General features: G+C 44.6%; 1 protein-coding gene across 1 annotated transcript in view; it reads right to left on the reverse strand.

The window, feature by feature from the left end:
* The window catches only part of SETBP1 (SET binding protein 1), a 292,143-nt gene that overhangs the window by 260,968 nt on the left and 7,886 nt on the right, over positions 1–23,289 (reverse strand). Inside the window, exon 2 of the mRNA XM_039367099.1 lies at positions 7,067–7,731. Coding sequence (XP_039223033.1) covers positions 7,067–7,564 — 498 coding nt within the window. The 5' untranslated portion in view covers positions 7,565–7,731. The remainder of the gene's footprint in view (positions 1–7,066; positions 7,732–23,289) is intronic.

A 23,289-nucleotide genomic window follows, 5' to 3' on the forward strand; every position in this document is an offset into this window, starting at 1 on the left:
CACAGGTCAACTTTTCAGGCCTTGTGGGAAAAAAGCAAAGGAACTCAACAGGAATATAATATTCTCCCAAAGTGTAGAATGTAATAGTCCACCAAAGCAGGGGTCTTCAAACTTGGCCCTTTGATGACTGGTGGACTTCAACTCCCAGAATTCCTCAGTCGGCTATTTTGATGAAACTGCAGGATCCAGACCAGGGGCCTTCCAATTTGGCCCTTTTATGACTGGTGGACTTCAACTCCCAGAATTCCTCAGTCGGCCATTTTGATGAAACTGCCGGCTTGGATCCAGACCAGGGGTCTTCCAATTTGGCCCTTTTATGACTGGTGGACTTCAACTCCCAGAATTCCTTAGTCGTCCATTTTGATGAAACTGCGGGCTTGGATCCAGACCAGGGGTCTTCAAACTTGGCCCTTTTGTGACTGGTGGACTTCAACTCCCAGAATTCCTCAGTCGGCCATTTTGATGAAACTGCGGGCTTGGATCCAGATCAGGGATTTTTCAAACTTGGCCCTTTTATGACTGGTGGACTTCAACTTTCAGAATTCCTCAGTCGGCCATTTTGATGAAAGTGCGGGCTTGGATCCAGACGAGAGGTCTTCAAACTTGGCCCTTTTGTGACTGATGGACTTCAACTCCCAGAAGTCCTCAGCCAGCATGCCTGGCTGAGGAATTCTGGGAGTTGAAGTCCCCCAGTCACAAAAGGGCCTAGTTTGAAGATCCCCTGCACCAAAGTGTGGTTAAAAATAAATATCTCTCAGCAGCTGATGTGGTTTTCACTTTGTTCTTTCTTAGCCCAAGAATCTATCATTCTAACAATCGGATCCTTGCCCTTATTCTGCCCGTTCAGGTAGTCCTCGAGTTACAAAGCTTCGTTTAGTGACCGTTCAAAGTTACAGCGGCACTGAGAAATGTGACTTATGACTGTTTTTCACAGTTACGACCTTGGCAGCATCCCTGGGATCAAAGTGCAGGTGCTTGGCAACTGACTCCTATTTATGACGGTTGCCGTGTCCCGGGATCATGTGATCCCCTTGTGCAGCCTTCCGACAAGCGAAATCAATGGGGGAATCCAAATTCATTTAACAACCAGGTTACTAACTTAGACACTGCACACTTCGGCAACTGTGGCCAAAGAGGTCGTAAAATAGGGCAGTTAACCAAGGTCTCACTTAAGAAGAGACATGTTGGGCTCCATTTTGGCCGTTAAGTTGAGGACTACCTGTATCTTTCTGCTTCCTGATCGATCCTTTTCCCTCAAAATTTACTACCTCCACTTCTTAAGACAACTTTGCTGTCCTGCTCAAGATCAACAACGGGACTCGTTTCTCTCTTCCTTGCAAAGTCTTTTGCACCCCACTTAAAATCTCCTTCGTCACCCAAATAGGATTTTCCTATTTCTGTCTCTAATCTCTAATCCCTGACGTCTGGAATGGACCTTCTTAAAAGCCTCCTGATCCATGAATCGGTTGGTTTCACTTCCTGACACTTCTGTTTCCGTTCTAGGCAAAAGTCAACTTTCATCGAAGTATTAAGCCATAATAAACTCATAAAAACCCTGAATGAGAAAGTCACGTACGTCATTTAATCTAACCTCCCGTTGAAAGCTGAACGTCCCCAATCTTTTAATCTCTTTTCACAGGTCTTAATTTCTAATCTCCAATCAAGGAGGATTGGAAACGTTTTTCATTCTATGAGCCTGCTTCTGCTTCTCTAAGTCTTCCTTCCTTCTTTCCTTTCTTCCCTCCCTCTCCTTCCCTCCTTCCCACTCTCTCCTTCCTTCCTTTCTTCCTTCTCTCCCCCTCCCTTTCTTCTTCCTTTTCTCTCCCTTCCTTCCTTCCTTCTGCTCCTTCCTTCCCTCCCCCTCCTTTCTTCACTCCCTCCCTCTCCTTCCTTCCTTTCTTCCTTCTCTCCCCCTCCCTCCCTTCTTTCCTTCCTTCCACTCCTTCCTTCCCTCTCTCTTTCCCTGTCCTTTCTCCCTCCCTCTCCCTTTCTTTCTTTCCTTCCTTCCTTCCTCCCTCCCTTTCTTTCCTTTCTTTCTTCCCTGCCCTTCCTTTCTTTCTTCTCTCCCCCTCCCTCCCTTCCTTCATCTCCTTCCTTCCCTCTCCCTTCCTTCCCCTCCTTCCCTGTCCTTCTTTCCTTCCTTCCTTCCTTCCTTCCTTCCTTCCTTCCTTCCTTCCTTCCTTCCTTCCTCCCTCCCTTCCTTCCTTCCTCCCTTTCCTTTCTTTCTTCCTTCTGTCCTCATCCCTTCCTTCTTTCCTTCCTTCCCTTCCAGCACTCAGATAGGGGTCTCACCATTACAGAATAAAATCCAAATTGTGACTTCTCAAAATTTCAAACTTCATTGCTGCTTCCTCTGGTTGCAAGTCTATCATTCTGTTTGTCACGAAGGCTATGCCAAAACCTTTTTCACAAGGACTAACCCAAAGTCCGACATTTCTGCATTTTAGTTCTGCTTCCCCCAAGTGAAGAACTTTGCGCTGGTCTCCATCGAAATTCTTTCTGTTATTTTCTCGTCAAGATCATTTTGAAATTTATTTTGGTCAGTCCTATTCTCAGGTAAATGTCAGCAAGGAAAGCCACCTTATGGCCCGACCAACATTGTTTGATAAACATAGCCATCTTTTTTACTGGATAAACACTTGATACAGTACACAGATAGAAGGCAGGATATCCTGTCTGAATTATCCATGCGGGCAGCATGACAGTTATTGCTGCATTGTCTATCTGGTTACTAGGTACCAAAAATGACTTGACAGCTATCTGTCTGTCTGTCTGTCTGTCTGCCCTCCTGTTTGTCTCTATCTCTATTTCTATCACCATTTTCCATCTATTTCTTTCTATCTCTCTATCTACCTACCTACCTATCATTTATCTATATCTTCTACCTACCTGTCTGTCTGTCTCTATCTCTATTTCTATTTCTAGTTATCTATTTCTACCTACCTAAATAAAATTAAATACAAATACAAATACTTACCTACCTATCAATCATCTATCCTATTCTATCTATCTGTCTGCCTGCCTATCTATCTGTCTCTATCTCTATTCCTATCAACCGTTTGCTATCTATTTTTCTTTTCTTTTCTAACTGTGTATCTATCTATCTATCTATCTATCTATCTATCTATCTATCTATCTATTTCTATCAACCTTTTGCTATCTATCTATCTATCTATCTATCTATTTCTATCAACCTTTTGCTATCTATCTATCTATTTCTATCAATGTTTTGCTATCTATTTCTATCAACCTTTTGCTATCTATCTATCTATCTCTATCTATTTGTATCAACCTTTTGCTATCTATCTATCTATCTATCTATCTATTTCTATCATCTTTTTTCTATCTATCTATCTATCTATCTATTTCTATCAACCTTTTGCTATCTATCTATCTATTTCTATCAACGTTTTGCTATCTATCTATTTCTATCAACCTTTTGCTATCTATCTATTTCTATCAACATTTTGCTATCTATCTATTTCTATCAACCTTTTGCTATCTATCTATCTATCTATCTATCTATCTATCTATCTAGCTATCTATCTATCTATCTGTATCAACCTTTTGCTATCTATCTATTTGTATCAACCTTTTGCTATCTATCTATCTATCTATATCTATCTATCTATTTCTATCATCTTTTTTCTATCTATCTATCTATCTATCTATCTATCTATCTATCTATCTATCTATCTATCTATCTATCTATCTGAGCTGAGTGACATCAATTGATTTGATACTTGCTACTAACCCGTTAGAGAGTCAGTTTGATCTAGCAGTTGAGGCATCAGGCTACACACAAAAGATACACACAGACCCGTGGCTTGTTCGGTTTTAGCTGAACAAGGTTAGTAAACCCAGCCTTTGTGACTGGTTTACGGCTTAGCCACATTGGGTAACCTCAAGATTATAGTTTAATAAACCACGGCATAAAAACTATGGCTAAGTGTGATGTGTTAACCCAACCAATTCTTTTAGGACTATAATGCATGAAATAAACGTAAAAGAACATACAGCAAAAATACCTTTTAAAGCAGGCCCAAGGAAAGTACAGTTGCACAACTGATTTAATTTACCCCATGTTCTTGTACAAATCTAACCAAACCAAAAGTGGATTTGCACAATTAAGCTCCAGACTCTGCCTCAACTAAACATACATAGTATTTTACACATATGCAGCTGTTACTACTTTGACTATTTCTACGTGTGGTGTGAACATAGCTACAGCAAGGATGAAATGGAAGGGAGAAAAGATTACCAGCTACTGTACTTTTAATCCCAAGAGATATCCAGAAATAACAGTGTTATCCAAGCCATGCTATTTGCATAGATAGAAAAACAGCGCAGGGAATCATTACACTGTATTTGCAAAAATATTTCAGAAGATAGTACCCATGTTTTAAGAGTCGGCGTGAAATCTTTACAGACATCCAGCATGCAGAAAAGCTTGTGCGTCAAATTCCACAGATACAAATATTAAAATCTTAACTGATCTGGAATTTGGGACTTTGCTATCCTGCTCAAACTCAACTTGGGAAGCGCTCCTGGATTTTACTACTACCAAATTCAGAAAAATCGAGAGATAAAAATGATTCTTTGTACCCAGAATAGCAGCACCTGATTTTCCAGTACTAAAAAAAAAAAATAATTTTGGATGCCTGAAACACACACACACACACAAATATATTACATACACACACACACACATATATTACACACATACAAACATATATATATATATATATATGTTACACACACACACAAACAAATATATGTATGTTACACACACACACACACACACACACACACACACATATATATATATATATATATATATATATATATATATACATATATATATTCCATTTGAATCACACACACACAATCACACACGGGTACACAAACGGACACACAAAATGCACAATCAGTAAAGTGACTTTCAAACAGATAATTTCTCCCTTTAAGTGGCTGTCTAATCAAAACAACATTCTCTTAGGAGTTCCTGCCTCCCACACAAACAAATCTAAATTAAATCAGTTTTCCTTTGCTGTCTCTCAATTCAAAGTCCACGAAAGAACAAACGGGACATCAGAACGGTGTTGGATGCCAACCTTGGTCACACACACACACACACACACACACACACACACACACACACACACAAATGAAGTTCCCAAACCCTTCACAGACACACAAAATTAAAACCATGCTAATTTCGCAAAAGAGGGGGGGGTGCTTCCATGCCAAAACTGCTGCTAGCCATCCCCAATTTTTAATCAAAGCATCCTCTTAGAATTTGTTCTGATGGAAAAACAAAAGTCAAAATTAAAAAAGGGAGGTGGGCTATTAAGCACAACACCAGGAAAACTCTGCAAGCTCTTCCGGTTTCAAGGCCTGGCCTTTGTTGTGAGTGGGCCATTATATTGTCCTGCAAACAGCTCTTCCAGACCGCCTTCAGCTGAGCCCCCCCCCCCACGTTGGCAAAGCATCTGGTGTGCAGGAGACCCCCCCCAGCTTCTTATGCTAATTGCATCTGGTTCCTTGTCTTTGACGCCCCCTCCTCCCCCTCTTCCATCTGCTTATCTGGTCCACCTGTTGTGTTGTTGTCCCATGTTAGATTGCAAAGACCCCGTTCAGAAGGGACACAGATTTCATCTCGTCCACAAGGAACCAAACCAGGCAGCCCCGTCTCTCTTCAAAGCCCATGAGAACTTCCCTCATGGAAAAAAAATCTGAGGGAGCTCCTGGAGACCATCCTCCTTTCTACCCTCTGTCAAAACAGAAGTCAAGAAGGAACCAAATATGGAGCCCCATCTCTCACCAAAGTCCATGAGAACTTCCCTCATGGAAAAAATCTGAGGGAGCTCCTGAAGACAGTGCTCCTTTTCACCCTCTGTGAAAACAAAAGTCAAGAAGGAACACCTAGATTTCTTTCATGTTGAACCAAACACGGGGCCCCGTCTCTCACCAAAGTCCATGAGAACTTCCCTCATGGGAAAAAAATCTGATGGAGCTCCTGGAGACCATGTTCCTTTCCACCCCCTGTGAAAACAGAAGTCATGAAGGAACCAAATATGGAGCCCCATCTCTCACCAAAGCCCATGAGAACTTCCCTCATGGAAAAAAATCTGATGGAGCTCCTGAAGACAATGCTTCTTTTCACCCTCTGTGAAAACAGACGTCAAGAAGGAACACCCAGATTTCTTCCATGTTGTACCAAACATGGAGCCCCATCTCTCACCAAATCTCTGAGAACTTCCCTCATAGAAAAAATATTTGATGGAGCTCCTGGAGACCATGTTCCTTTCTACCCTCTGTGAAAACAAAAGTCAAGAAGGAACATCTAGATTTCTTTCATGTTGAACCAAACAAGGCAGCCCCGTCTCTCTTCAGAGCCCATGAGAACTTCCCTCATGGAAATAAAATCTGATGGAGCTCCTGGAGACCATGTCCCTTTCTACCCTCTGCCAAAACAGAAGTCAAGACGGAATCAAATATGGAGCCCCATCTCTCACCGAAATCCATGAGAACTTTCCTCATGGAAAAAAAATCTGAGGGAGCTCCTGAAGACCGTGCTCCTTTTCACCCTCTGTGAAAACAAAAGTCAAGAAGGAACACCTAGATTTCTTTCATGATGAACCAAACACAGGGCCCCATCTCTCACCAAAGTCCATGAGAACTTCCCTCATGGAAAAAATCTGAGGGAGCTCCTGAAGACAATGTTCCTTTTCACCCTCTGTGAAAACAAAAGTCAAGAAGGAACCAAATATGGAGCCTCATCTCTCACCAAAGTCCATGAGAACTTCCCTCATGGAAAAAATCTGAGGGAGCTCCTGAAGACTGTGCTCCTTTTCACCCTCTCTGAAAACAGAAGTCAAGAAGGAACACCCAGATTTCTTTCCCGTTGAACCAAACAGGGGGCCCCATGAGAACTTCCCTCATGAAAAAAAAGCTCCTGGAAACCATGTCCCTTTTCAACCTCTGTGAAAACTGAAGCCAAGAAGGAACGGCCCGTCCTTTCTGACCTCCATCCCAAGTCAAAGAAGAAGAAACGTTCCCTTACCTTCTTTTTGGAGTGAGTATGGTCTTCTTCTCTGGAGGCCTTGCTGTTTTTCCCAGCTCTGGAAACTTTGGCCTCCCCAGATTGCTTAATGGTGATCTTGATCTCTGGAGGGCAAATATAGTTCTCCAGGCTTTTGGGGGGCTTCTTCGCCCTCTTGGTGGTCTGGATTTTCAACTTCAAGCTTCCCTCGGTGAAGTTGGCCTCCTTGATGGAGAATTCCTGTTCCTCCAGGCCATCGCTGGTTACCCACTTCTCGCTGTCGGCGTTGGAAATGGAATCCACGTCCCTCCTGGAGCCAAGCTCATCCTCTTCCTCAATTTCCATACGATGATGATCTCCGCTCCCCGAGATCCCTTTTGTAGAGCTGGACGTAGAGAGCAGGATCTCTCCAGATACTCCAAGAGCAGAAGGAGCTTTGGCAGAAGCGATAGTAGATACCAAGAAGTCCGTCTCACTTCCCCTCGTCCGGGACGGGCCTAAATTTTCTCTCGGCTCCATAGCAATCCCCCAGTCTCTGAAAGTTTAAGGGGGGAGCAGAGGAGACCAAGCTGAAGAAGAGGGGAGCCTTACCCTCCCCAGAAGAGAAGGCGAGATCCCACTTGGCGTTCCTCAGAGGTCGAAATGTCTGACCACAAGAAGGAAGTCAAAAACTCTCAGATCTGCAACTGAGGGGAATAAACAAAACGGAGAGCAGACAGTCAGAATTTTCACCGTGGATTCAAGTTGCTGTCAATACACATCTTAGCACAGGGAGACAACTGAGCCCAATATGTTTGTGCTAACGAGGAAGCTGCTAAGCACGTTTTTGCCCATTTTACAACCATTGTTGCCACCGACATTAAGCCAATCACTGCAGTTGAGTGAGTCTACTCATTAAGTATTGATAATACTCAATTATGTAGACCAGGGGTCTTCAAACTTGGCCCTTTTATGACTGGTGGACTTCAACTCCCAGAATTCCTCAGCCAGGCATGCTGGCTGAGGAATTCTGGGAGTTGAAGTCCACCAATCATAAAAGGGCCAGGTTTGAAGACCCCTGCATTATGTAATGCCACAAGGTCGAAGAGTAGGTTGGGGACAAAGCATAGCTGGCTGGGGAATTCTGGGAGTTGAAGTCCACACCTCTTAAAATGGCCGCGGTTGAGAAACACCGGTTTAGCTCTTTCTGAATTAGCATTATTTCCCCCTCACATTATGTCAGGGGTCTTCAAACTTGGCCCTTTTCTGACTGGCAGACTTCAACTCCCAGAATTCCTCAGCCAGGCACACTGGCTGAGGAATTCTAGGAATTGAAGTTCATAAAACCATAAAAGGGCCAAGTTTGAAGACCCCTGATGTAGATCAACCCATCATCGTGCAATTGAAGTCATGGACAATCCAGGAGAAAATAGAAGATGTGAAATGTATATCTCATAATAGTTAACAAGACTATGTATCTGTCAAGCATCCAAGAAACGTTATTCTGCTTCAGCCATTATTGTTTCTTAGGTTGCCTACAAACGCAAGAGGGACGGGGTATGTTGGAGTGCTCAACACACCTGTAAACGGTCCAGCTTGGGAAGCAAAGTCATCGGCGAACCATTTGGCTGGGAACTGAAGATTTTTCTCATAACAAATGTCTGACACTTAATTGGGGAACATGACCTGCGATGAGGGGCTGCCACAAGGCAGAGGGGGTCAGGTTGTTCACCAAAGCACCAGAGGGAAGGACAAGAAACAATGGCTGGAAACTGATCGAAGAGAGAAGCAACCTGGAATTAAGGAGAAACTCCCTGACAGTGAGGACAATCAACCAGTGGAACAGAAGTTGCCTCCAGAAATCGTGGGCGCTCCATCACTGGAGATTTTTAAGGAGAGACTGGACATTCATAGATAGATAGATAGATAGATAGATAGATAGATAGATAGATAGATAGATAGATAGATAGTATAGGTTCTCCTGCTTGAGCAGGGGGCTGGACTAGAAGACCAGTTGAAGTCCTCATGCCTTAAAATTGTCAAGTTTGGGAAACACTGCTCCAGATGGCAAGAGGGCATTCTATGCATGGTATGCAAGTGGCTGCAGTGGCCAGGCTCCACATGAGAAAAAAAAAAAAAAAAAACAGGAGTGGGAGCATCTTACTAGAGCAGCGGTTCTCAACCTATGGGTTGCGACCCCATTTGGGATCGATCGACCATTTCACGGGGGTCGCCAAGCAAGGCTATCTGCCATTTTTTTCCCCCTTCCAGCTCTATTCCATTCTATTATCTATTCTATTATCTATTCTATTCTATTCTATTCTATTATCTAATTCTATTCTATTCTATTGTCAAGGGGGAGGGAGATTCTATACTTTTAATTTGCTGTTCCGGTGCCAATTTTCTACTCATCAGTGCCGATATGCTGTGCTCAATAAAGTTTTGCATTGGAGATTGGAATGTCTCAGCTCTGCCTACTTTGTTGCGATCATCAGTCGGAAACTTGACATACTCGTTCAGTGTCAGTTCCAAGTTACGACGGTTTTGAACGAGTGGCACCTATCAATAGAGTTTGAAGTTCTGGCTTTCCTAGCACCTGTACAGTGATTCAGCAGCTTCAACTTATAATGGCTGCAGGGAGCATATGGTCATGTGATTGACACTGGTGCCTTCCCTGGTTTCCTACAAGCAGTCAAAGGGGAAGCCGGGCATGGAAGGTTGCAAGTTGCTCTAGTACAGTGGTTCTCAACCTTTTTAATGCCGCAACCCCCCCAACCGGTCGTAAGTCGAGGATTAAACTGGTCATAAGTCGAGGACTCCCCAACTGGTCATAAGTCGAGGACTTTCCCTGCCAGGGAGCACTGCGCATGCATGGTGCCGCCCCCTGCGCCGGCCGAGGCGTAGCTGGCAAGCGGCAGAGATGGAGCAGGCCGACCACCAGCTGGGCCACCAGATGACCAGCCCAAGAGAAGTAAGGCTGGAAAGGGGGAAAAAAAATGGCAGACAGCCTCGCTTGGCGACCCCCGTGAAATGGTCGATCGATCCCAAATGGGGTCGCAACCCATAGGTTGAGAACCGCTGCTCTAGTAAGATGCTCCCACTCCTGTTTTTTTTTTTTTTTGTCATGTGGAGCCTGGCCACTACAGCCACTTGCATACCATGCATAGAATGCCCTCTTGCCATCTGGAGCAGTGTTTCCCAAACTTGACAATTTTAAGGCATGAGGACTTCAACTCCCAGAATTCTACAGCCAGCGTTGCTGGCTGTGGAATTCTGGGAGTTGAAGTCCTCATGCCTTAAAATTGTCAAGTTTGGGAAACACTGATTGGAGTAATCACTCCAATCCCAGCCACACCCATGCCATGTGCAGCCGCTGTAGAGCAGCCGAAGACTCCCCATCAAATTCCTGCTGGCTTCCCCAATGACTTGGTTAGCTGGCAGACAACAGAAAGTCACGGGGAGGTCCTCACTTAACAATCTGTGGTCCTCACTCAACAACAACTCTGTTAGCGGTTCACACTATACAACCACCTTGCTTAGTGAAGATTCTGGACCCAATTCCCGTGGTAAAACCAAAAACTGGAAAAAGGGTTCTACCATCATCTACCTTTAAAAAATGATCCTCTTCTATTACCGTGTTTCCCTGAAAGTAAGGCCTATCCTGAAAACAAGTCCTAGCTTGATTTTTGGGGGTGGGTCTAATACAAGGGTAGGCAACCTTGGCTCTTTTATGACTCGTGGATTTCAACTCCCAGAATTCCTGAGTCAGCCATTCTGAGGGGAAAGGGAGAGGTTTCCAAGCTGAGCCAGGCTGGCTCAAGAATTCTGGGAGTTGAAATCCATGAGTCATAAAAGAGCCAAGTTGAGGACCCCTGATATAGAGCAGGGGTGGGGAACCTTGGCTCTTTTATGACTCGTGGACTTCAACTCCCAGAATTCCTGAGCCAGCCATGCTGAGGGGAAAGGGAGAGGTTTCCAAGCTGAGCCATGCTGGCTCAGGAGTTCTGGGAGTTGAAGTCCACGAGCCATAAAAGAGCCAAGGTTGCCTACCCCGGTCTAATATAAGCCCTATACCAAAAATAAGCCCTAGTTTTGGGGCGAGGTGCATGCCTAAAAATACAGATAGGGCAAGGGTGGGAGTGGGGGTGGTACCTCTTTTGGTGGCCAAAAAAATGTAACAAAACATAAGCCGCGGTCTTATTTTCAGGGAACCACGATACTAGACAAGACACAAAAGTCACCCTGAATTTGCAAGCATGTTAACAGTTTTTAATCTGAATTAGTTGAAACGGTTAAATTCAAATTAATAATTAACAGAAGGAAAAGGAGCAGCGTTGGGGCTGCTTTAAAAAAAAACTACGAAATTATTTTATGAGGTTGGGCTGTTCTGGATTTCCTTATGTTCTGCTTGCATACAGTAAACATGTTTTGTGAGACGGTCTCCTATGGACTTCATCCAAAAGAAATTAAAAGCAATTACACCATGGAAGATTGGGTGGACTTCATCTCCCAGAATTCCACAGCCAGCTTTGCTGGCTTGGGAATTCTGGGAGTCGAAGTTCAAGCAAACTTCAAAATACTAAGGTTGAGAACCACAATAGTAGAATTACATCTAAACTTCGGCAGATAGTTTAGATGTGCACTTGCTTTTTCTAAGTCATACATCATAATCTACAAATCACGATGGCATATTCAAACAATGTTCCTAGCGAAAATAGAATCAAGATCATGTGAAGTGTTAGTGCCGCTTTATAACGCCTTGGTAAGGCCACCCTTGGAATGCTGCATCCAGTTTTGGTCGCCACGATGTAAAAAAGATGTTGAGACTCTGGAAAGAGTGCAGAGAAGAGCAATAAAGATGATCAGAGACTGGAAGCTAAAACGTACAAGGAACGATTGCTGGAATTGGGTATGTCTCGTTTAATGAAGAGAAGGACGAGGGGGGACACGATAGCAGTGTTCCAGTATCTCAGGGACTGCCCCAAAGAAGAGGGAGTCAAGCTGTTTTCCAAAGCCCCTGAAGGCAGGACAAGGAGCAAAGGATGGAAACTAACCAAAGAGAGAAGCAACCTAGAACAGTGGTGGCGAACCTATGGCACGCGTGCCAGAGGCGGCACTCAGAACCCTCTCTGTGGGCACACAGGCCATGCTCTGGAGATGGCAACCGTCCCTCATCAACCAGCCACCCATTAACTCGCCGAGGTCCCACATGACCAGATGCATCCCAACATCCATGCGCTCGCTGGCCTCTGTGTGTGTGGGCCGATGGTGTCAGGCAGCAGCCGCCCTGCCCCTGCCACACCTTGCCCTGTGACAAAGGCACCCCCAAGCTGCCACGTCTCACCTGCAGGACGAGCCTCCTGCCCACTGCCCCACCTGGCAGAGACCCCCTGGATCTCCCCCAACCCTGCCCGGCCCCCACAGGTGTCCCTCCCCACGAGCAACATTGAGGTGATCACGGCCACCTTGGCCACTCCCACCCAGTCTGCCATGACCACCACAGCCACACCCACCCAGTGGGCCACGCCCACTTGGCACCCGGCGATAAATAAGTGGGTTTTGGGTTGCAGTTGGGCACTTGGTCTCTAAAAAGTTTGCCATCAAAAAATAAATAAAAATAAAGTAAGGAGAAAATAAAAATAAACCAAGAACTAAGAAGAAATTTCCTGACAGTGAGAACAATTGATCAGTGGAACCACCTGCCTCCAGAAGCGGTGAATGCTCCAACACTGGAAGTTTTTAAGAGCCTGAACAGCCATTTGTCTGAAATGGTATAGGGCAGTGGTTCTCAACCTGTGGGTCGGGACCCCATTTGGGGTCGAACAACCATTTCATGGGGGTCGCCAAACAAGGCTGTCCGCCATTTTTTCCCCCTTTTCTTTGGCCACGCCCCTGGCACCCAGTGATGTATAAGTGGTTGGAGGTCACCACAACATGGGGAACTGTATTATGGGGTCGCGGCATTAGAAAGGTTGAGAACCACTGGTCTAGGGTTTCCTGCCTGAGCAGGGGGTTGGACTAGATGACCTCCAAGGTTCCCTTCCAACTCTGTTATCCTGTTGTTATTTTTTTTTTCCAACCAAGAAAAACTCAACAACTCAACAACTCTACTCAGCACTGGAAAGAAGGTGCCCCCTTTTTGGGCAGGCCAACGAAGGCATTCAGAATGAAGGGTCTCCCATGCTCACACACAAAAGCAGCTTAACAACTGTTAGCGCTTCACTTAACAATTGCAGGGATTCACTTAGCCACGGTGGCATAAAGATCGCAAAAATGGGCACAACGCCCTTGACCACTTCCTTGCCGACTACCTACATCTTTCTCCTAAAAGACCCACATCCAGGTACACCCTCACATCCTAAAGAAAAGTCCTGCTTCTTTGGCCATGCTGCTTGAGTTGACCTCTGCAATTGATCTCTGGAGTTGGTCTCTTGAGTGGAATGATGTGAATGGAATTGAATTGAATAGAACAGTGGTGGCGAACCTATGGCACGGGGGCCAGAGGTGGCACTCGGAGCCCTCTCTGTGGGCACACGTGCCATTGCCCCAGCCTTACCTCCCCCCATGACCCCCCTCCTCACCAGCAGACCCCCTGGAGCAGAGTCGCCCCCCCGAGCGTGGCCCACGCGGAGCAGCGCAGCCAAGGACATGGCAGCCAGGCAGCGTAGACAAGACTCTGCCCTCACACCCCATCAGGCAGTTGATGCTGCAGGGCGCGGGCAGAGGGTGTGGCCGCCATAGCACTGCTGGGCTGCCTGGGCGATCTGTGGCTGGCCCTGGAGGCGGTGAGTGGTCCTGTGGGCAGGCGGGACAGGGGATGGGGGTGCAGAGCAGGGGCGGGGCCAGTTTTGGGGCACTTGGTCTCTAAAAGGTTTGCCATCACTGGAATAGAATATGGAATGGAACAGAACGGAACAGAAAAGAATAGAAAATATGGAGTGGAGTGGAGTAGAATGGAATAGAACGGAACAGAACAGAACAGAATGCAGAATAGAATGCAGAATGGAATGGAATGGAATGGAATGGAATGGAATGGAATGGAATGGAATAGAATAGAATAGAATGCAGAATAGAATAGAATGCAGAATAGAATAGAATAGAATAGAATAGAATAGAATAGAATAGAATAGAATAGAATAGAATAGAATAGAATAGAAAATATGGAATGGAATAGAATGGAGTAGAACAGAACAGAACAGAAACTGGAAGGAACCTTAGAGGTCTTCTAGTCCAGCCCCCTGCTCAAGCAGGAGAACCTATATCATCTCAGACAGGCGAATGCCTAGTCTCTTGTTAAAAATCTCCAGTGATAGAGCACCCACGATTTCTGGTGGCAAGCTGTTCCACTGGTTGATTGTCCTCACTGTCAGGAAATTTCTCCTCAATCCCAGGTTGCTTCTCTCCTTGATCAGTTTCCAACCCTTGCTTCTTGTTCTTCCCTCTGGTGCTTTGCTGAATAACATGACCCCCTCTTCTTCTTTGTGGCAGCCCCTCAAATACTGGAACGCTGCTATCATGTCTCCCCTATTTCTTCTTTTCTTTAGACTGGCCAAACCCAAGTCCTGTACTGCCCGTAATTCCTACAAGCTTCTCAGAGATCTTCATTTAGCTTTCCCCACCTCCGCAGATAATGAGCCTCTACGAGACTGTGTGGGCCTCCTCCGATGCTCAACCCTTTGATGGCTGGAGCAGCCTTATCAACCTCTTTCTCTGACTGTACAAATGTCGTTCTGGGCCAATTAGGTTGACTCACACAGGGGAAGCCAAGAGCCTGAAGGGGGCTGACTCATTTAAGCCATTTCCAGAGAGGGAACAGCTTTCATGCGCGGCCAGAAAAATAGCAGAAAATGGGTGGCACCTTGAAGGCTAATTAGTTGTACTGTGGGAAACACATCTCTACCCATCTCTAAGGTGCCACCACAGAGCTTCCTGGATTAGATTCGGGCCAAACGCCAACTTTCATTGACGGGTCCAGAAGACGAGATCAGAAAGGCTAGATGGGAACTTCAGTGTCAGAATTCTAGAAATACCGTGTTTTTCCCAAAATAAGACCTCGTAATAATAATAATAATAATAATAATAATAATAATAATAATAATAATAATAATAATAATAATATAATCAGCACAAACTGATTACAAGCAGCGGCATGACAAAGTAGCAACAATGGTGCATTGGAAGATCTGCAAAAAATATCATTTGCCTGTAAGCAAAAACTGGTGGGATCATCAAATAGAGAAAGTCGTAGAAAATGATAAAATTAAACTGCTCTGGGACTTCAGAATTCAAACAGACAAGCACCTGCAACATAACACCCCAGACTTAACAATTGTCGATAAGAAAGACAAAAAAGTCTGGATAGTGGATGTGGCAGTGCCTGGAGACAGCAGAATAGACGAGAAAGAACTGGAGAAGATAACAAATACAAAGACCTACAAATAGAAATAGAAAGACTGTGGCAAAAGCAAGCAAGGGTAGTACCAATAGTCATAGGCTCCTTGGGTGCAATCCCAAAACAACTGGAGCACCACTTGAACACAATTGGCATTGACAAATTCTCTATTAGTCAGTTGCAAAAGGCGGCCTTATTAGGAACTGCTTCCATCCTGCGACAATATCTGTAATACCATCAAACATCCACATCTGCCTATCCCAGGTCCTGGGTAAGGACTCGATAGTAGACAAAATGCCAAATCCAGTCTGAACATCTGGCTGACTGTGCGATGATCAATAAAAAAAATAAATTAAGTTGGAAGGGACCTTGGAGGTCATCTAATCCAACCCCCTGCTCAGGCAGGAAACCCTAGACCAGTAATGGCGAACCTTTTAGAGACCGAGTGCCCAAACTGCAACCCAAAACCCACTTATGTATCATCGCGTGTCGGGTGGGCCTGGCCCATTGGGTGGGCGTGACTGCGGTGGTAACGGCAGACTGGGTGGGACTAAAAATTTCAATCAATCAATTCCAACTTTGAGAGATCTTTTTTTCCCAGGAGAAATTGAGATTGATTGATTGATTGAACCTTTTTTTTTTTTTTTTGCATTATAAAACCCAGCTGAAGGACTAGAACTGGGGCGACGGCGTGTGTGCTCAGAGAGAGGGCTCTGCGTGCCACCTGTGGCACCCGTGCCATAGGTTTGCCACTACGGCCCTAGACCATTTCAGACAAATGGCGGTCCAGTCTCTTCTTGAAAACCTCCAGTGTTGGAGCATTCACCACTTCTGGAGGCAGGTGGTTCCACTGGTTAATTGTTCTCGCCGTTAGGAAATTTCTTCTTAGTTCTAGATTGGATCTCTCCTTGATTAATTTCTGTTCATTGCTTCTTCTCCTGCCTTTGGAAAATAGACTGATTCTCCCTCTTCTTTGTTGACAAGCCTTCAAATATTGGAAGACTGATATATGTCAATTCACTGGATTAGACATACCCAATTCCGGCAACCGTTCTTCGTATGTTTTATCCTCCAGCCCCCTAAAAGATGATTAGGGGGCTGGAGGATAAAACATACAAAGAACGGTTGCAGGAATTGGGTATGTCTAATCTAGTGAATTGACATCATCTTTGTTGCTCTTCTCTGCACCCTTTCCAGAATCTCAACGTCTTTTTTATATCGTGGCGACCAAAACAAGATGAAGTATTCCAGGTGTGGCCTTACTAAGACGTTATAAAGCGGTACTAACACTTCACGTAATTTTGATTCGTTTCACTAGGATCATTGTTTGAGTGTGCCATTGTGATGTGCAGATTATGATGTGTGACTTAACACAGTGAATAAATCCTAACTCAGTGGTGGCGAACCTATGGCACGAGTGCCAGAGGTGGCACTCAGAGCCCTCTCTGTTGGCACGCGTGTCACCGCCGCTAGCAGCAGATCCATCAGGCCACCACCACCACCCGGAGCAGGAGCCCCGCCGAGCACAAAGGAGGCGAAGTGGGCGACTAGCAAGCTCAAGTAGAGATGGTAGAGCAGAGGTCACCAACCACTGTCGATTGGTGGACTGGAAGAAAAGGGAGGGAGAAGCATTTTACATGCGTGCGTGCACACATGGGGCCACGAGCACGCACACCCTGCAAATAGGGCGGGGCTAGTGCCTACATGATATTAGCCCTGCCCCGTTCTTGCGTGGTGCAGCGCCTTGTATCTGCATCCCGTCGCGCGCCGGTGGCCGTTTTTGTGCCTTGCAGCATGGTGGTCCATTTTTGTGCCCGCGGTTTTTGCATGCCAGAGGTGGTACTCAGAGACACCTCCCTGCCCCCCCCCCCAGGGCACCACAATGCTGATGCGGCCCTGGCACTTTGCGATAAATAAGTGGATTTGGGGTTGTGGTTTGGGCACTCAGTTTCTAAAAGGTTCGCCATCATTGCCCTAACTATTCAAAAAACCCCTAGTTAAGCCAACAGACAGCAAATGCCAGCTCAGCAAAGAAGCTGAAGAAACAGCGGAGGATCTAGTTAGCTGCTGCAAGAAGATCACACAGACCGACTACAAACAACGGCACGGGAGAAAAAGCAACAAGGATGCCCCGGAAGGTCTGCAAGAAATATCATTTGCCTTCAGGCAAGAATTGGTGGGACCACAAAACCGAGAGCGTCACAGTAAAGTCCTCTAGGACTTTAGAATCCAAACACACAGGCACCTGCCAAATAACACCCCGGACTTAACAATTGTCAATAAGAAAGACAAAAAAGTCTGGATAGTGGATGTGGCACAGTACCTGGAGACAGCGGAACAGAAGAGAAAGAACTGAAGGAAATCATAAAATGCAAAGTCCTGCAAATAAAAAGTGGCAAAAGATAGGAGAGATAAGTAATAGATGCCTTGGGTGCAATCCTAAAAAACAAGTGGCACTGACAAAATCCCCATCAGTCAATTGCAGTAGGCAGCTCTACTTAAAACATGTGAAGAATGGTTGCAGGAATTTGGGATGTCCAGTTTAATGAAGAGAAGGAGGACGGGGGGGGGGGACAGGATAGCAGCGTTCCAATATCTGAGGGGCTGCCCCAAAGAAGAGGGAGTCAAGCTACTCTCCAAAGCACCTGAAGGCAAGATAAGAAGCAACGGATGGAAACTAACCAAGGAGAGAAACAACCTAGAACTAAGGAGAAACTTCCTGACAGTTAAACAATTAACCAGTGAAACAGCTTGACTTCAGAAGTTGTGGGTGGGCTGGAGAAAGGGTATGGGGTCTCCTGCTTGAACAGGGGGGTTGGACTAGAAGACCTCCATGATCTACAACTTACAAAGTTCTTTTAGTGACCATTCAAAGTTACAACAGCTCTGAAAAAGGGATTACAACCATTTTTCCCACTTATGACCATTGCAGCATCCTCCACACGGTCACATGATCAAAATTCAGACCCTTGGCAGCTGACTCATACTTATGACGGCTGACGGTGGCCCAGGGTCACGTGATCACCTTTTGCCATCTTCTGACAAACAAAATCAATGGGGAAGCCAGATTCAATTCACAACCGTGTTATTGACTTAACAATTTTAACGATTAACAACAGTGGCAAGAAAAAATTGGAGTACATCTCCACAAATGTTTCACTTAGCAAGATGAATTGTGGGCTTAACTGTAGTCACAAGTCAAGGACTGACTACCTGTATTTCTTTTCTTTTTCTTTTTCCAAAAAGTTTTTTTTTTCTAATTTTATATTTAAGTATTTGAAAAGCAACGTGGCGGCTGAGGTAACCAATAATTCAATGACATACAGGTATCTTTAATACAAATCTCAGTCTACCACATTAAATATTTCCTCTCTTTTCCTCTTAGTATTTACTGCCTCATATTTAAACTAATATAATTCTTATTATATTAACTAAATAAAAATAACATTCTTGCATTTATCAATAATTTTTAGCTTATATGTATCCTAGTTATTTTAGCATGCAGTCTTTATAGACAATCAATGTCCTAATTAGTTTTTCCCGATTTTTAGTTTTCCATTAATATTTGAATTTAACATTTATTGTTTATAATTTCCAACTTCTGAGCGACCAAAATTCCCTTGATCAAATTCATCACAAAGTCTAATATTCAGGATACACGTCTTATCTATTCAAACGTATTCCATTTCTCACCATCTTACATCATCTAATTAATAATACGGTATAGCATTCTTATTTTCTATTGATTTCCAAATATCTTAAATTTAGTAATCAGAACTTTACCTGTATTTCTACTATCATGTTCTCAACAACTGAAAAAGGGCCCCGTCCCTTTTCCAGCAAATTATTTGAGGCAAAAAACAACAACATCGACTTTCTTTCCAATGAATCTTGGAAATGATTAAGCAAATGTTAAGCAAACATTAAGAAATGTTAAGCAAAGCAACAACAGTACTTGGATCACAACTTACAGAGCCAAGTAGTTACGCCCTTACACTTTTATAACAAGAGGACAACCTTTTCGGTGTGTGTTGCCTAAGTGTGTGCATACACATATTCATAAATACCCACATATCCCTGCATACGCATACGTTCCTGGACAGCAAAGGTGACTAACAAGCAACGACTGGAAATGTGTAACACCAGACATATCCCTGGAAGGAAAAATCATGAAACTGCCTCTCACTTATTTTGGTCGTGTCAGAAGAGACTGGGCAGTCATTTGTCCAGAATGCGATAGGGTTTCCTGCCTGAGCAGAGGGTTGGACTAGATGACCTCAAAAATCCCTTCCAACTCAGTTATTCTGTTATTTTGATCAGAATCTAGATATTTGGCAACTAACTCATATTTATGATGGTTTCAGTGTCACGTGATCCCCTTTTGTGACATTCTCACAAGCAAAATTAATAGGGAAGCCAGATTCACTTCACAACCGTGTTGTTAACTTAACACCCACAATGATTCACTTATCAACCGTTCGCAAGAAAGGTTCTAAAACGGGGCAAAAATTCACTTAACAACGGTCTTGCTTTGCAATGGAAAGTGCGCTGCTTTATGTAATTCGTAGATTATTTATTTAATCCATCGGTTAAAATGGGAAGTTATCCTACCGGCAGGGCTTAGAGGACATTGCAACCTTCAAACCTGGATGAACAGACCATAATTGCTCTGTTTACGAAACAGATGATGCCCAAACAAAGATTGTTGATAGGATGAACAGAGATTTTTTAGGGTCAACAGCTGGTTCCAGAAGCCAGGCTGAACCACAATTTATCCCGTTCCAAGTAAGCCTAATCTAAATTCCTCCAAAATTAGATTTTTACAGGACACTGGAGGGCTTTCATCCAACCCTGATGGCCACCACTACTCAGGGTCTCTGCGTTAACATCACATTCAGACCAGAGTCTCCTAAATCAGATGCTTATAAAAATTATTCTTATTGGCTGGAGGTATAGTCTAACCATCTGGATAGAATGGAGCTGGAAGGGACCTTGGAGGTCTTCCAGTCCAGCCCCCTGCTCGAGCAGGAGAACCTTTACCATTTCAGACAAGTGACTCTCCCGTCTCTTCTTAAAAACTTCCAGTGATGGAGCGCCCACGATTTCTGAAGGCATCTAGACACCACTAAATTCAGAATACAGAGTAACAGAAGGAATTTTGAGGTCTTCTAGTCCAACCTTATACATTCTGGACAAATAGCTGTCCAACCTCTTCTTAAAAACTTCCAGCACACATTCTGGAGAGAGAGAGAAGTTTCCAGAGAATGGGCTCCTGCACAATTCCAAAAGCTCGGAAGACTAATCTAGTCCCAGTGATTGTCCCACATTGGACCACATTGTGGTGAGAGAGAAATTCCCTCAGGATGGATTCCCATATGAATCCAAGAGCTCGGAAGACTAAAACTCTAATCCCAGTCATTGTCCCAGATTGGACCACATTGAGGTGGGACAGAAGTTCCCTCAGGATGGACTCCCATATGAATCCAAAATCTCGGAAGACTAAATTTCTAATCTTGGTGATTGTCCCAGATTGGACCACATTGTGGTGAGAGAGTTGTTCCCTCAGGATGGACCCCCATATGAATCCAAAAGCTTGGAAGACTAAATTTCTAATCCCAGAGATTGTCCCAGATTGGACCACATTGAGATGAGAGAGAAGTTCCCTCAGGGTGGATTCCCATATGAATCCAAAAGCTCGGAAGACTAAATTTCTAATCCCAGAGATTGTCCCAGATTGGACCACACTGAGATGAGACAGAGGTTCCCTCAGGATGGACTCCCATATGAAGCCAAAAGCTCGGAAGACTAAATTTCTAATCTTGGTGATTGTCCCAGATTGGACCACATTGAGGTGGGAGAGAAGTTCCCTCAGGATGGATTCCCGTATGAATCCAAAAGCTTGGAAGACTAAATTTCTAATCTTAGTGATTGTCCCAGATAGGACCACGTTGTGGTGAGAGAGAAGTTCCCTCAGGATGGATTCCCGTATGAATCCAAAAGCTCAGAAGACTAAATTTCTAATCCCAGAGATTGTCCCAGATTGGACCACAGTGAGATGAGAGAGAAGTTCCGAATCCAAAAGCTCGGAAGACTAAATTTCCAATCCCAGAGATTGTCCCAGATTGGACCACACTGAGGTGAGAGAGAAGTTCCCTCAGGATGGACTCCAGTAGGAATCCAAAAGTTCAGAAGATTAAATTTCTAATCCCAGAGATTGTACCAGATTGGATCACATTGTGGTGAGAGAAGTTCCCTCAGGATGGGTTCCAGCACAAATCCTAAAGCTTGGGAGACTAGAACTCAGATCCCAGAGACCGACCCAGATTGGATCTTGCAATGCTTTCCTGGGACATGTAGATTTGCCTTCATTCATATAACAGCATGCACAATAAAAGGTAGCTCTGTGTGTGTGTGTGTGTCTGTGTGTACAGGCAGTCCTCGAGTTAAAACAGTTCATTTACTGACCCCCTTGAAGTTACCCGAGCAGTAAAAAAACTGACTTATAACCGTTTGTCCACACTTAACGACTGTTGTAGCATCCCAGTGGTCACGTGATCAAAATCCGGACCCTTGGCAACTGACTCATATTTATGATGGTTCCAGTGTCCGAAGGGGTCATGTGACCCCCCCTCCCTTTTGCGACCTTCTGACAAGCAAAGTCAATGGGGGGGGGCGGGTAGCCAGTTTCACTTAACAATCATGCTACTAACTGAACAACTGCAGGGACTTCCTTAACGATGGTGGCGGGGGAGGTCGTTAAATGGGGAAACGCTCACTTCACAAATGTCTCAGCCACAGAAATTTGGGGCCCTGCTATGGATATAAGACCAGGACTACCTGTGCAGAACTGAAGAGCAAAAGTGTACACAGTTTTAGGATCATCCAGACAGATGTTTTCCTTAAAGCAGGGGTGGGCAACCTTGGCTCTTTAATGACTCGTGGACTTCAACTCCCAGAATTCCTGAGCCAGGCACACTGAGGGGAAAGGGAGAGGTTTCCAAGCTGAGCCAGGCTGGCTCAGGAATTCTGGGAGTTGAAGTCCACGAGTCATGAAGGGGCCAAGGTTGCCTACCCCTGCCCTAGCTGAATGTAATCCCTAGCTGAATGTATTAATAATAATATTTATTATTATAACATTATAATAATTATAATACTATTACAATTATTAATAATAATTTATTAATAATAAATAAATAGATTAAAAAGGAAACATAAGACAAACTTGAAGGACATTTTGATGAAACTCTGGGCTTGGTTCCAGACCAGGGGTCTTCAAACTTGGCTCTTTTATGACTCATGGACTTCAACTTCCAGAATTCCTGAGCCAGCCATGCTGAGGGGAAAGGGACAGGTTTCCAAGCTGAGCAAGGGAATTCTGGGAGTTGAAGTCCACAAGTCATAAAGCAGCCTAGGCCTAGGCCAGGGGTAGGCAACCTTGGCCCTTTTATGACTTGTGGACTTCAACTCCCAGAATTTCTGAGCCAGCCATGCTGAGGGGAAAGGGAGAGGTTTCCAAGCTGAGCCAGGCTGGCTCAGGAATTCTGGGAGTTGAAGTCCACCAGTCATGAGGGGGGCAAAGTTTCCCTCATGCTGGCTGAGGAATTCTGGGACTTGAAGTCCACAAGTCATGAAGGGGCCATAGTTCCCCCATGCTGGCTCAGGAATTCTGGGAGTTGAAGTCCACAAGTCATAAAAGAGACAAGGTTGCCTACCCCTGCCTTAGCGCTAACTTGCTAGCCATTCAGATCATGAAAGGAAAAGCGGAGAAAGTAAAGTGCCCTCTTCCAACTCCATCCTCCCAGGCTACAAAACCTTCCAGATGTTTGAATGACATCTGCATATTCCCCCTTTTCACGACTCCGAAGCCCTCTGC

The sequence above is a fragment of the Crotalus tigris genome, unplaced genomic scaffold, assembly GCF_016545835.1.
Source record: "Crotalus tigris isolate CLP2741 ecotype Arizona unplaced genomic scaffold, ASM1654583v1 scf7180000020560.477907, whole genome shotgun sequence".
NCBI classification, from domain to species: domain Eukaryota; kingdom Metazoa; phylum Chordata; class Lepidosauria; order Squamata; family Viperidae; genus Crotalus; species Crotalus tigris.